The sequence below is a fragment of the Rhinichthys klamathensis genome, unplaced genomic scaffold (assembly GCF_029890125.1).
Source record: "Rhinichthys klamathensis goyatoka isolate OS25496 unplaced genomic scaffold, OSU_Roscu_1.1 h1tg000180l_1, whole genome shotgun sequence".
Taxonomy (NCBI): domain Eukaryota; kingdom Metazoa; phylum Chordata; class Actinopteri; order Cypriniformes; family Leuciscidae; genus Rhinichthys; species Rhinichthys klamathensis.
Window position 1 is genome coordinate 802,726 of NW_026606708.1, and position 13,782 is coordinate 816,507.

Consider the following 13,782-nt stretch of genomic DNA (forward strand, 5'->3'; position numbering starts at 1 on the left):
GTAAAGCTTACTGCTTTAGTTTGAGAGATGATACCAACAGAAGATTCGCTCCACACAGGTGAACCTGTGTTCATCTGTAGATTATGTCATAGGGGCCATTCAAATTCCCCATCTATTGGTCTCTATGCAGCAGTGTGGGTTGCTAGGCAATCTTCTCTCATTATGACATCACAAAGGGGAGGACTGATAATGCAGCTAAAAGCTTTTCTCCCTTCTTTCTATATACGCTTGCACACACTCCAGCGGATCAATGCTTTTAGTTTATCCTACTGACATTAATGAGCTATTAAGGGGGTCATTAGCTCTTCATATTTGATTGTTGCGTTGCATAAAAGTGATTATATTTTCATATGGGTGTTTGTCCATGTTCAAAAGGGTGATTGACCATTTGTCCTATCTATTATTAAAATGCTAAATCTAATTGTTTGTATCCCAGCAAGAGCGTGTTTATAGACAGGTGTTGTATGTGTGTGAGCGCGCTGGGATGGGAGCTGGCTGAAAGCAGTCCTGATCCTCATCCCTCAGACGTGTGAACTGCCTAATTTAAATGCAAGGCAGAAGATGAAACATCACGACATATATCCAGATCAAGCAGCTGGATTGAAGCAGTCAAGAGCTCAGCTCACTCATAAAGACCATTTCCATGCTTGGATCAAAAGGAATCACCATAATTTAAGATGTAAGGCTTTAAATGGCAGTAAAGCAGCATTAAAGGTCAGGCTAAATCACCACCATCAAGTTAGAGACTGTTCCGGGCTCAGTTTTAATCTAATATTATTAGACATATGAGTAGGATGTGCTCTCAACTAATCTGTGATACCTCACTCTAGGGGTGGGCGATATCTCGATATTTAAAATATATCGAGATATTTTTTAAACACGATATGGATTTTGACATATCGTATATATCGATATATTGTTTATATTTAATCCTGATTTCGCCACTTTGCTTGTTTGCCTTCTCTGTGCTGTGCTCGCCCCCGCCTCCTTGCTTTTGTTCCCCCTCACCTCGCGTGTTGTCTCATTCAACAATTGTCTCATCCGCAACCAGCCCGGAGGCTACAGAACTCCGAGTGTGTCTGCGCGCGAGCGACAGAGCACGAGAGAAACCGAGTGTGAGCATTAATTGCATTAGTAAATTGGTAGCCTACATACTACAATATATAATTACTATATAAGAGGCATGGAAGTTCGATTAATGGACTCCAGTAATCAGAAGGCTACTACAAACGTCTTGTATATTGCAGGGCTCGAATTTCGGCGCGGGTATTGCGCATAATTCTAATCATTCCCGCAGGTCTCCCATTTATAATGCGGGAAATTCCCGCAATCGTAATCCACACAGATTATAAAATCAAATCATTCTTTTAACAACTATCTGCCAGACGCAATTTCACAAACAGCGTGAGTGTTCAGCGGTGCCGCTTCTTTCTCGTCTCTCATAATGTGTTGTGCAAGGCAAGCATCAAGCGCTGCGGCGATAAAACACACTCGCGTTTAGGAGTCGGGACATGATGGATATTCACTCGCACAATCGGGCCAGCAGTGCATCGTGACTGAAGTTTACCATTTGCACGTCTTTTTAAGTCTTACCAGTTTAAACATTCAAGCGATTTTAAACTAATCTCGCGCGCTCTCTGAGAGATTATTTTCTATGCGCACATTCATAGAAAATCCGCCTTAAGAACAGCTGGCCAGTAACAAAAGTTATTTTTCGCGGATTATATTGCTTTAACACGCAAAATTGTCAATTTCGGTCGTCGTGAGTATACTCTAAACATAGTCGGTTTTGTCTTTAATAAGCATAAAACGCATGCCAGTATAATGAACACAGGATCCGTGCACTAAGTTACCTCTTAAAGTGACGGCAGCCATATGTGTCATTCATTTTGTTGTCAATACAACAAAAGATAGCTTTAAGTTAAAGGAATCAGGATTAATAACCTATGTATTTAATTTATTCAGGACTAAAATACTACTGTGTTATTTTCCATTTGATTACTTTATTCAGTTTCTGTATATGAATCACGTGATTAATAATGATGACGAAATTCAGGCCCTGTGTTTAATTTTTCTCATTTGGTTACATTCTGTTATGGAAAATTAATTTTCTATTGATTGTAGGCCTATATTTTGAGTTGTATTCACATCCATTTTCCTGTAAAGATATCGAGATATATATCGAATATCGAGATATAGCAAAATATATCGAGATATATTTTTTGCTCCATATCGCCCAGCCCTACCTCACTCTCTTTCTTTATTTGATCCTACTTGAATTCCTGATGGTGCTGACTGATATTACCCCTGGCCTGTGATTCTGGCTCCTTTCTTGGGAATGATGCTGTTTAAGCTTGCGATGAAATGGAAGTAGCGACAGATCTTTTGTTCCATATTATGAAGTACATCCGAATGCAATGTGATGTGTAAGATGTGGGCATTGCACTCAAAATGTGAAGGGTGGGTTTGAGGGTCCGTTTACACGACACCGTTTTCAACTAAAAACTACTGGCCTGGCAGCATAATACAGCGGGTTTTTTTTAATTTGTCTTCTGTAAGCGAAGAACGCCAAGGAAAACTTTTCCGCTTTTAGTTGTACATCGTTGTTGTATGAATGTACCCTAAGTCAAGTCACCTTTATTTATATAGCGCTTTATACCATACAGATTGTTTCAAAGCAGCTTTACAGTGATAACAGGAAAAAGATTTAATGATGCAAACAGAGTTCTTTTTGGCTGTACAGCAGCTCTAAAAGAAAATACTGTCATTGTTCAGCGTTGATTCAGTTCCTTTGTAAAGATCATCAATTATTAAATTAGTTAATTTCATCTATAAAGCTGTTCTGCAGAAAACATACAGTGATGTCATCGTCCAGCTCAGCTCAGTTCTCAGTGGACTAAATAACTGGAAATGTCCTGCATACGTCACCAGAGAAAAGTCTGTTGTTTTTTTCTCTGGAAGGTCCATTTATGACATTTTGATTAAACAGTACAAGGTCAAATTGTTTTGAAAAAAGTGAAACGTAAACATGGATGAATTGTTCACAATAAGATCACAATAAAATATGGATTTAGAAAATAGATGCAATGAAATGTAATGCGACTTTAACCTTTAACTAAAGGTCATAAAGACTTTACCTCTTGAATAATGCAGACTCATTATTTTATTTGACTGATAATGGAGCTCTACTCTATTTTCTGATGATGTAGAGTCAATCTTGTACCTTGGTGATATTCACTGCCTCTTTTCACACCAATTTTGTGACTTATTTTCACGCCGTAGAAAAAACACACACGCTGATTAATAAGTGTGCTCAACACAAATATGACTGACTCAATCTATCTTGTTCAGCAATAAATTCCTCTGGCCAGGCCACTGGGTGTTTTCCATTATTACAGCACCTCTCTTTCCATTCTGACTCGAACGCGCCGTATAGTTCATATTTCGATGAAGCCCCTCCTTTCGAAAGATGAAATGTGCTGTGATGTTGGTTAGCTGGCCCAGTGTGTTGTGATTGGCACCGCTGGCTTTTACGTGCATGTTTTGACCCCTTACCATCACCACAAGCTCTACTCAGATGTAAATATTAAGGATGGTGTCAATTTCAAACCAATTCAAGCCAGATTCAGACCCTGACAATGTTAACAAACAAGAGGATTATCCTGAATGGATTTCATGTACAGACTTTGCAAGCACAGATTTCACAGGAGGTTTCAGAGTGGTGTTTTTTTGTGTGTAATTTTCTTATATATTTTAGATACGATGTTATACACCATTTAATCATGATATTTGTTGGAAAACTATGGTAATACAAACAGGAATCGATCACAAAAGCTACAGTAAAAACTTTATCAACACTAATGTTGGCTTGCAGGGGAGCGGAGCCAAACAGCTTTTCCCTTTGTTTAAATCGTAGCAACAACATAAAACTTGTTATTGGAAACAAATGAGTTTTGGAATAGGGGTGGAAAAAACAGCGTCCTTTTGACACAGCTGTAGCTCAACCAGGCCTCGCCCCCTTCTTTTGTATTCCGTGGGCGGGGATTATTTATATTAGTAACATTATGACATCACAAAGCCCAGAAAAAACACATTGTAGTCCAAACGAGTCGTTCGTTGTAGTTCTTGAAAAGTGGATTCTGTTAAATAAAATATTTGAACTTTGTAACCTTGCAGATCTTGTTTATGCTCAACATTACAGACTAACTAAAGTTGAAAAAGTCAAAAAGCATAATAGGACCCCTTTAAGTTATACTCTACCTGTTCAAAAGTGTGATGTAAATTTTTTTTTTTAAAATAAATTAATACTTTAATTCAACAAGGGTGCATTAAATTGATCAAAAGTGACGGTAAAGAGATTTATAATGTTCCGAAAGATTTCTTTTTCAAATAAATGTGTTCCTGTTGTGCTTTCTATTCATGTATCATAGTTTCCAAAAAAATATTAAGAAAATGTTTGAAGATTTATAATAAGAAGAAATTTTACTTGACCACCAAATCAGCGTATTTGAATGATTTCTGACACTAAAGACTGGAGTAAAGATGCTGAAAATCTAGCTTTGCCATCACAGGAATAAGTTACATTTTAAAATATGTTAATTTTCAATAGTAATAATAATATTTCACAATAGTACTGTTTTTACTATATTTTTAATAAAATAAATACGGCCATAGTCAACAGAGATAAGAGACATTTTTCAAAATAATTGAATAATCTTTTGAACGGTCTCTATATATATCGGCATCAGCTATTCAAAAACTCACATCGGTCAACAACTACCCAGAATATTATTGCTTGCTTCTGGATTGATGTGTAAGATCTAGGATTTTAAAGACCCATTCACGCTGTAAACATAGAACCTGCTGTTTTGCAAAGGGAAGGTCTGTGAAATTGACAGTCTGTCATGAGTCGACAAATTGAGAGAATCTTATCTTTTGCTGCAACGCATTCTGCTGTTGGCATCCATTGAGCAAGAATCTCAGACAGACACATCCAGTACCACATTTCTTTCTCTCCTTGTCTATCTCTCTGTTTTCTCTCTCCCTGTCTTTTTCGTTCATTTTTTTTTTCACAGGTACTCACTTGCATGCTGAACTGATGAACGCTGTGGTCATAAATCTTTACTGCTGTGTTGTGATATGTTTGGCTGTCACCATACTGAAGGTGTTTAGGTCACCTGACACCTGCACATCCTGCTGCTCTAATGCCTGTGATTGAGGCTGTTTACTCCTCTAGAGCATTGCAGTTCTCTATCTGAGTCACTTTGTATGAATGTGTGTGTGGCTGTATCTAAACCTAATAAATCATGAATGTATCAAAATTTAAAAATAACTTTTTTTCACACCTGCCGATGGCGAATTGAGAATTTACCAGCATAAATATGTCTTACATGCCATGACACTGTCATACATTTTATAGAAATGGATGGTTTTGCCTTGCATGTCTTGACATATTGTTACATATGGTTTTGTCTTGCATGTCTCTGACAAACAATGATGAGCCACTTAAACTGTAGCAAAGTTGAAAGTTATATTATAACATTACTCTACTTTTTTGCACACTGCAGTAAGCTAGATCAATATTAGAATATCATATTCATAAAAGCTGAATGAGCGGTCTAATAAAACACATAATATATTAAAGCTTCTTTGGTGTTTCCATGGTTTCTACGGAAGTAAAACCAGAAGTCGAGGGTAATGCAGAAATGAGGTCATTGACAGGCGACGCAATGACACAGGATGTTACACTGGTTAAAATTGCAGATTTTTGGGATAATGTAAGTATACAAGTCAACAAAATATATAACATTGTTCTAGTGGCTTTTGGATAATTTAATCCAAAAATGTTACATATTGTGCCTTTAAAGCATTTTTCTCCTACTTGCATTTGTTGCTTGTTGAGTGTTAATTTTGGATCCCGTACACGTGTACAGCACGTCCATAAGCTAAGTTAACTTCACATTTATCAGCACAGTTACAATATAACACATTGGGTTGAATCCCTGTGAGAGAAGGTGTAAAGGGGCAGTCTATACAACCTTTGCACAGCATAGCTTTAAACTTCTCAATGAACTCCCTTCACTCTTATTTCCCCCCCACACACACACACTTCACAGAGTGTCATATTCCACCTGCTCTGTTAGTATGGAAGATCTGGAGGAGCTGACGGGACATTTTTGCCTCTTGCTCTCTCTCTTTCACGTTTGCTGGGCTACGAAGCAGTAGGAAAAAAAGTGAGTTGTTATTTTGTGTGAGAGGAAATGCATTTGTTGTCATTCACACATAGTTACTAACCTGTGGAGCATGCGAGTTTTGCTCCTCGCCGTGTAATTTGATCAGCCACGTTTGAATGTGAAGCGTTTTCTGCCATATTTAAATGTCTATAATAGGGTTTCAGTTAATTTCTTTTGCACTGTTGTAAAATTATGCAGTTATGTTTGTTTTATATTATGTAGCAAAGGACTTGGGGTTTGGAACTAGGTGTGATTTAAATGGAGTTTTGATAAATAAATGTGTGTAGATTTTCCAAACAAATCATCTGTACAGCATGTTTGGTAGTAGATAAATCATAAACGTTTTTGTGTTAATGTTTGATTTGTAAGGGTGCAGTTTGTGTGTGCTGGTGTTTGCCAGTGTTCACTATAATGTTAAACACAGATGTCGAGAGTAAGCTTATATCTGTTTACCGTTTGGCATTAAAACGACTGGATGGGGTTACCAGCCAGAGAGCGAGAGAGAGTGTGTGTGTGTGTGTGTGTGTGTGTGTGTGTGTGTGTGTGTGTGTGTGTGTGTGTGTGTGTGTGTGTGTGTGTGTGTGTGTGTGTGTGTGTGTGTGTGTGTGTGTGTGTGTGTGTGTGTGTGTGTGTGTGTGTGTGTGTGTGTGTGTGTGTGTGTGTGTGTGTGTGTGTGTTTTGCTATTTGCAGCACTTGGAGATGATATGCTTCTGAAATAAACACTGTACACTGCCTACAGTACCAATGAGGTTTAAGAGGTTACAGCTAGATGTCAAACTGTCTGCACAACTGGAAATTTTTGGTAAGCGTTTTATAAGTTTTGTATCCAGCTTCTTATTTGGTGTCCTGGATTAAAATGAAATTTTCCAATATTTAAGCTGTTAAACCAGAGGTGTTTATCATTGCCGTGCCTCTGGACATTATTTGGCTGGGATTCATGATGGAAAAAGCTCTGCACATACATATGTATACTGATCAAGGAGAAGATGACAGAGGCAGAGTTGTGGCATTAAAGCCGGGAGGTTAAAAAAGGCTTTATTAAAAGCACTGACATTTTTCACGGTGGTCTCTCTACACTTTAAAAGCAGCAGCGCATTCAAGTTCAGCACATAGCAGCTTGATGAAGGCCTGATTACATGCCTGTGGATTGTGAAAGCAACATTGATCACTTGTCATTCAGGGAATGTACAAGGCCATCAGCACAGCTTCAGCTGATCGGTTTAAACAGATCTTTCTTTCACTATTATTAACTTGTTTGTGTCCTATAACATCTCATTCAGTGGGTTTAATTGGTTGCTTAAGGCACTTACAAGATTTTATTTTTCCTTTTATTTTGCATTAATATTTCCTTAAAGTCTCAAGTCTCTTAAGTGGTGCACTCTGATTTAACTATCATTAATATATAGACATGCTTATAAATGAATTGAATGGGTTTAGTCATTTATTTTAAGTATTCCATTTCTGATAAGGGCCAAACTTATTTAATTCAAGTGCCTCTTAACGTTCTTTGTTGTTCTGTATATACAAATATATATATTTAGATTTAAAGGGTTAGCTCACCCAAAAATGAAAATTCTGTCATTAATTACTCACCCTCATGTCTCTCCAAACCCGTAAGACCTTCGTTCATATTCGGAACACAAATGAAGATAATTTTGATGAAATCCGAGAGGTTTCTGACCCCCCCATAGACAGCAATGCCATTACCATTTTCAAGGCCCAGAAAGGTAGTAAAGACATCGTTAAAATAGTCCATGTGACTACAGTGGTTTAAGCTTAATTTTATGAAGCGACGAGAATACTTTTTGTGTGCAAAAAAAACGACTTTATTCAACAATTTCTTCTCTTCCCTTTAAGTCTCTGATACTGTTCATGTTGTCAGTCCAGCTCTTCACGCATGTGTCGTGGTGCTCATGTAAATCACATCAGAGACTGACACGGAAGAGAATAAATTGTTGAATAAAGTTGTTATTTTTTGCACTCAAAAAGTATTCTCGTCGCTTCATAACATTAAGTTTGAGTCACATGGACTATTTTAACGATGTCTTTACTACCTTTCTGGGCCTTGAAATTGGTAATAACGTTGCAGTCTATGGGGGGTCAGAAAGCTTTTGGATTTCATCAAAAATATCTTCCGAATTGTTCCGAATATGAACGAAGGTCTCACGTGTTTGGAACGGCATGAGGGTTATTAATGACAGAATTTTCATTTTTGGGTGAACTAACCCTTTAAGACTTGATGCATTTGCTTAATAATAGTGGCCTACATTGTAAGAGCATTATTGTGTACATTTTTCTTTGGTTTTATTAGCTATTTTTAAAGGATTTTTTTGTGGTAATCCCACAGATGCTGTTGATAAAGCTCAATGGTGTTGTTGATACCAATAACAGTGAACTTTCTCGATTGAAAGTCTTTTCAATACAACAAAACACTTGATTTAACTGCTTTAACTATTTAAAAAGTTTAATATTAATGTAAATGGTTATTATTATTAGATAATACATTACAACGATTGCAGGTATCTTTCAATTATTTTCTAATTAATTAAACATGAATTAAACAGCTTTAAAAAGAAACAGTCCGTATAGTAAAACGACGAAATTGCAACAAGAAATCAAGCAAATTGCTTTTCAGTATCTAACTGTTGAAGGATTGCTTTCCATAAGATTCTCGTTTGCTAACATTCACTAAACTGACTGTGTTTGAATATTTTGAGTGTTACATTACCAGTTAAACGTTTGGAAACATTAAGGTTTTTGAAAGTATTCTCTTAATCTCACCAAGGCTGCATTTATTTGATAGGAGACTTTTTTTTTAGTCCGTTGGCGTTTTAAACTGTTCATTTTACAGGATATTTTTTACAGTGTTTCAATTGCTGTTTTCAATTGATGTAACTTGGAAAAGTATTTTGCACCACAGGTGTTTCCTATTTCCAAATGTAGGCCCCTATGACGACGTTCTGTCTGAAACTGCCAGGCATATGAGTTTTGGGTGCCGTTACCTTGGCATTAGTTGCTTAGCAACCCCTGGTCATATCCTGACTCGGCTCCAGACTTTCTGTCAGAAAGACAGAGGAGTTTTGACCTCTGAATGAGATGTTTCAAACTTCACATCCTCCCAGAGCCCACACAAGCAATGTCAGATCTGTTTAGTAAACAGATTGTATTTAACCTCTTTAGTCATCCCAATTGGTTCCCATGGTGATGGGATGCTTATGGTGATGTGAATTTATTTGATTAAGAGGATGCGTTTTCAAGGATTTACAAGAACAAAAATGTTAACATTCTGTATTTAAAGTCTTTAATTGTTTGAAGTTTCCTTCTGCTGCATTTTGTTCTTAGTTCGACATGTCATTCCTCCCCCTCACTCTCTTTTATCTTGATTCTGTCGCTTTGTCTGGGAAACAACACATCTCATCCATTCATCATCGATCTGTTAAACTCGGCATGTGAGGGAGTCACAGAGACAGGGAACATTTTTCCACTCAAATTGCTATGCTGAGAACATAATTTGTACCGAAAACATTTGTATTAAATTAGAACAATAAAAAAAGAAGCATTTTTACTAGTGGTCTCAGACTTTGTGTAGAGAAATGCTTTTTATATAATGCTCTTTGACAGCTAAAGGGTTTGAGAAAGACTGAAGAGAGAATGAAAGAGCAAAGAAAACTAGATGTCTTAACACTTAGCACTTTAGTGATTTTATGTCGCTCACAATCACGAAATCAATATTTTTCAAGTGCATGTGTACATGTGTGTATGTGTAAGTGTTTTGAGTCGCTGACAGCTGAAGGATCTTATCGCACTCATCTGAAGGATGTTGATCTTTGCACCCTCCAAACAGGTTCTCTTATCCGTCAGTGCTGAAATTAAAATTGAGTGACGGATGATCAGAGTGAAAACATCTTCAGAGAGAGAGAGAGAGAGAGAGCAAACACATTTCCCCTGCAGAATAAAGCCAGTGATTTTAGTTTTATAAGATTATGCTCATTTTAATTAGGTAAAGAAGCTTTCTAAGCATTGAAAGCTATCCTGAAGGCGTTATAACAAGCATCCAGTGGCTGAGCCTCTATTCTGTCATTGATTTGTGTGTTAAATGCTTCCAGTTCCTTCTGCAGTGAGTGGTGTGATATTTCAGCCGGATCAGAAGTGAGATACACTGCTGCCGATACCAGAGGTCATTCAAGCTGAACTCTAGACATTTATTTGACTAAAATGTGAACTTCCATCTTCCATCTGTTGCAATTATAAGGAAGCCAGAAGAGTGAATTTGTGAAAACTGTGTTTTCAAGCCAATGTTATATGTCTGTGTGTTTCTCCCACAGATGCACCGGTGCAAAGACAGAAAGCTTTGACAGAGCTTGGTCAAAAAGGTGACGTCGTTCTCCAGGAGACGTCATTGGATAAAGGTAAGAGTAGTGCACATGCTGAAAAGCCTAAATGAAGTCCAGATAATCATAAACACTCTCACACCACTAAAACACACCACTGACTAGTCGAATGAAAATGAGTGTTTCAGATTGAAACTCAGAGTGTGATCTATGAGGCGTCACATGAGAGATGAGAGTGAATCCCCCCCCCCCCCACACACACACACACACACACATACACACATATTCAGTTTCGCTATCTTTGTGGGGACTCTCCATAGGTGTAATGGTTTTAATATTGTACAAACTGTATATTTTATCCCCTAACACTAAGCCTACCCCTAAACCTACCCATCACAGAAAACTTTCTGCTCTTTAAAATTTTCGAAAAAACAATTTAGCATGTTTATTGATCCTTTTCCCTTGTGGGGAACGCTGCCTGGTCCCCACAATGTATAGGTGATTTCAGATTTTTTCTATCCTTGTTGCCTTTTTAGCAATTTAAATATAAACAACTGTTTTTTATTTTTATATATTTTAAAATGTAATTTATTCCTGTGATGTCAAAGTAGAATTTTCAGCATCATTACTCCAGTCTTCAGTGTCACATGATCCTTCAGAAATCATTATAATACTGATTTGGTGCTCAAGAAACATATTTTTTGTTACCATATATATTGAAAACAGTTTTTTCAGGATTCTTTGATGAATCGAAAGTTTAAAAGAACAACATTAATTTGAAATATACCTTTTTTTGTAATACTTGTTTGTTACGTTTGAGCAATTTAATTCATCCTTGCTGAATAAAAGTATTAAATTAAGTTCCAAATAGGTTCATGAGGAGGTGATCTAGGTTAATATAAACCAAATAATAAAATAATAATAAAATAACCAAATAGGTTATTTCTCTCATTCGGCCTCTACATAGTACCATTATAGGGTGGTTGAGCTTGGAGTTTAAGCCAACCCTCAGGTTCGATTCTCCTTCAAGAACAGCAAGCCAAGTTCATTTATCATTAATTGTTAAAACTGGATGGGAAGGTGAACTTGTGAAATGGTTTAAAACATTTAACTGACCCAAAACTTTTGAATAGTCGTTAGTAAAAATTGTTTACGTACCACTTTGCAGCCACAAGCATCTTCTGAGGAAGAACTGGGGCCGGATTCACGAAAATTTTCTTAATAAAGAAGTTCCTAAGAATGTTATTAAGTGCAATTCTTGAAAATCTAAGAAGTTCTTAAAAAAATGAAGATGTTCTTAAGAAAATATTTTAGAAGAAAATGACAGGCTTTGGTATATTTTGATTGAAAGGTTATTACTCATTGCTCGCCGTGTTTTTAATGGGCTGTGTCAAGTTAAAATAGATCATTTTAAAAGAGCCTGTCTCAAGATGCAGCTGTCTTTCCAATTCATTTTCACTCCGTCTTTCTTGTGCTTTAGAGCGAATATGTGGTGCCTCGGTAATTCTAGAGTAGTGATCACTGCTTTCATGATCGATCGGTGTCACTTCAGAGTACTCGTCCACATTCCTGGTAGTAATTTGTATTATATGTATAGTGTTATGTTGTAATGTTTACTATTTAAGACAACCCAATAAATTCATTAAACATCCCACATTTGGGTATTCAAGACATGTTGGAGGTTGTCACTTTAAGTTATTTACGATGATTTTTAAGAACATTCTTCTCGGGAATATGAATGCTTCTTAAATTTGATCTTTCTTAAGAAAAGTTTTTGGGAATACAAAAATGTTTTAACTTTTTTTAGATTAGAAGTTCAAAAACAAGAAGAAATGGGCAGTTAAGAAGAGTTGTATTCTTAAGAATGTTTCGAGAATCCATCCCTGTTTACTGGAATTGTGAGCTTTGTGAGATTTTCGGGTAATTTCATCATTGTCTTTACAACCTTAGTGAGAACTGCTGTGTATTTGAATGAGCTGCCAGTTTATTTTCTTTGGCGGCTTGTTGGTTTGTTTTTTGGGGGGATTTGGGGGATGTGTCTTGCCTTTATTTTTATATGACAATGGAAAGCACATGACATGTCCCAGATTAAACTTTTTTTCCCATGAGCCGACACTCCTTGAGCATCCTGAGCATGTCCACAGCTCTGATGCCTTGTTATTGAGGGATTACAGCACCTAAAATCAACTAAAAAGTGTGGTTAGTTACTTTGTGTCAGTCAAATGACCTTTATCTATTTATCTGGGCGATAAACGATATCATATTGATATTTACTTAATGATGATAAGCTCTGGAGATTTTTACTTGATATGGATTCATCTAACAGCCTATCATGCAGCAGAAATAAACGTAAAAGCCAGCCAGTCAGTGCATGTCGCTAATAAGTAATTTCTGTGTCTCTGTGTGAATGAACAGCGTGGTTTCGTCTGATACACAAACTCGCATGTGACGCTCACAGTGTTTTTAGCATCTGCCGTCTCAATATGAGGACATGAACTCCAGAGCTGCTTTAAGAGTCACTTCACAAGCTTTTCACCGTTTCATTTGACGTCAAATACACACTGAAACTGAAATTAAAACTAAAACTGAAAGATCTTCACAACAATCCTTGAATATAATTTAAAATGAATACTTAAATGTACTTCTCAAAGTAAAAATAACAATATTATTATTTCTAAGGAATATCATACAACCAAGTAATTTTTTCATCCATGTTTTACATTTATATAGTTTTGTTGTGTAGCATCTTGACAAAAATACAAATCCAATGTTTTGTTGTAAATTAATTGATATATTTTCATTTGATTACATTTTAAAAGCTTGATTAAATTGTTAAAGTTTATATAAATTTATATTAAATCATAAAATAAAATAGAATTTTGGGAAAAATAAAATGGATTTCATGGGGCCCTAAATGAAAATGGCTAAATGGCTACTCTGTGGAGTTTAATTGTGAACAAACAAGTTTACATGTGTACATTCTTTCTCAAGGTTTAACAAATATTTGGAAAGCATTTCCTTCCCCATTAATAGTAAATGAATATTGCGATGATGAATATCAATTTTGTATGATATGGAAAAAATGATATTGTGAGATATTGCCCAGCCCTAGTTCTTGGCCAGGATAACTTTCAACACTGTGGACCAGACGTTATGTCTGTGGTCCAGTCTAGCTATGAGAGACTGCACACATTCACTCTCTACTGAACATGTCATA

General features: G+C 36.5%; 1 protein-coding gene across 2 annotated transcripts in view; it reads left to right on the forward strand.

The window, feature by feature from the left end:
* Positions 1-13,782, forward strand: part of kazna (kazrin, periplakin interacting protein a) — a 47,917-nt gene that overhangs the window by 12,616 nt on the left and 21,519 nt on the right. For both annotated transcript variants that reach the window (XM_056260871.1, XM_056260870.1), the window contains exon 2: positions 10,560-10,643. In XM_056260871.1, coding sequence (XP_056116846.1) covers positions 10,560-10,643 — 84 coding nt within the window. The remainder of the gene's footprint in view (positions 1-10,559; positions 10,644-13,782) is intronic.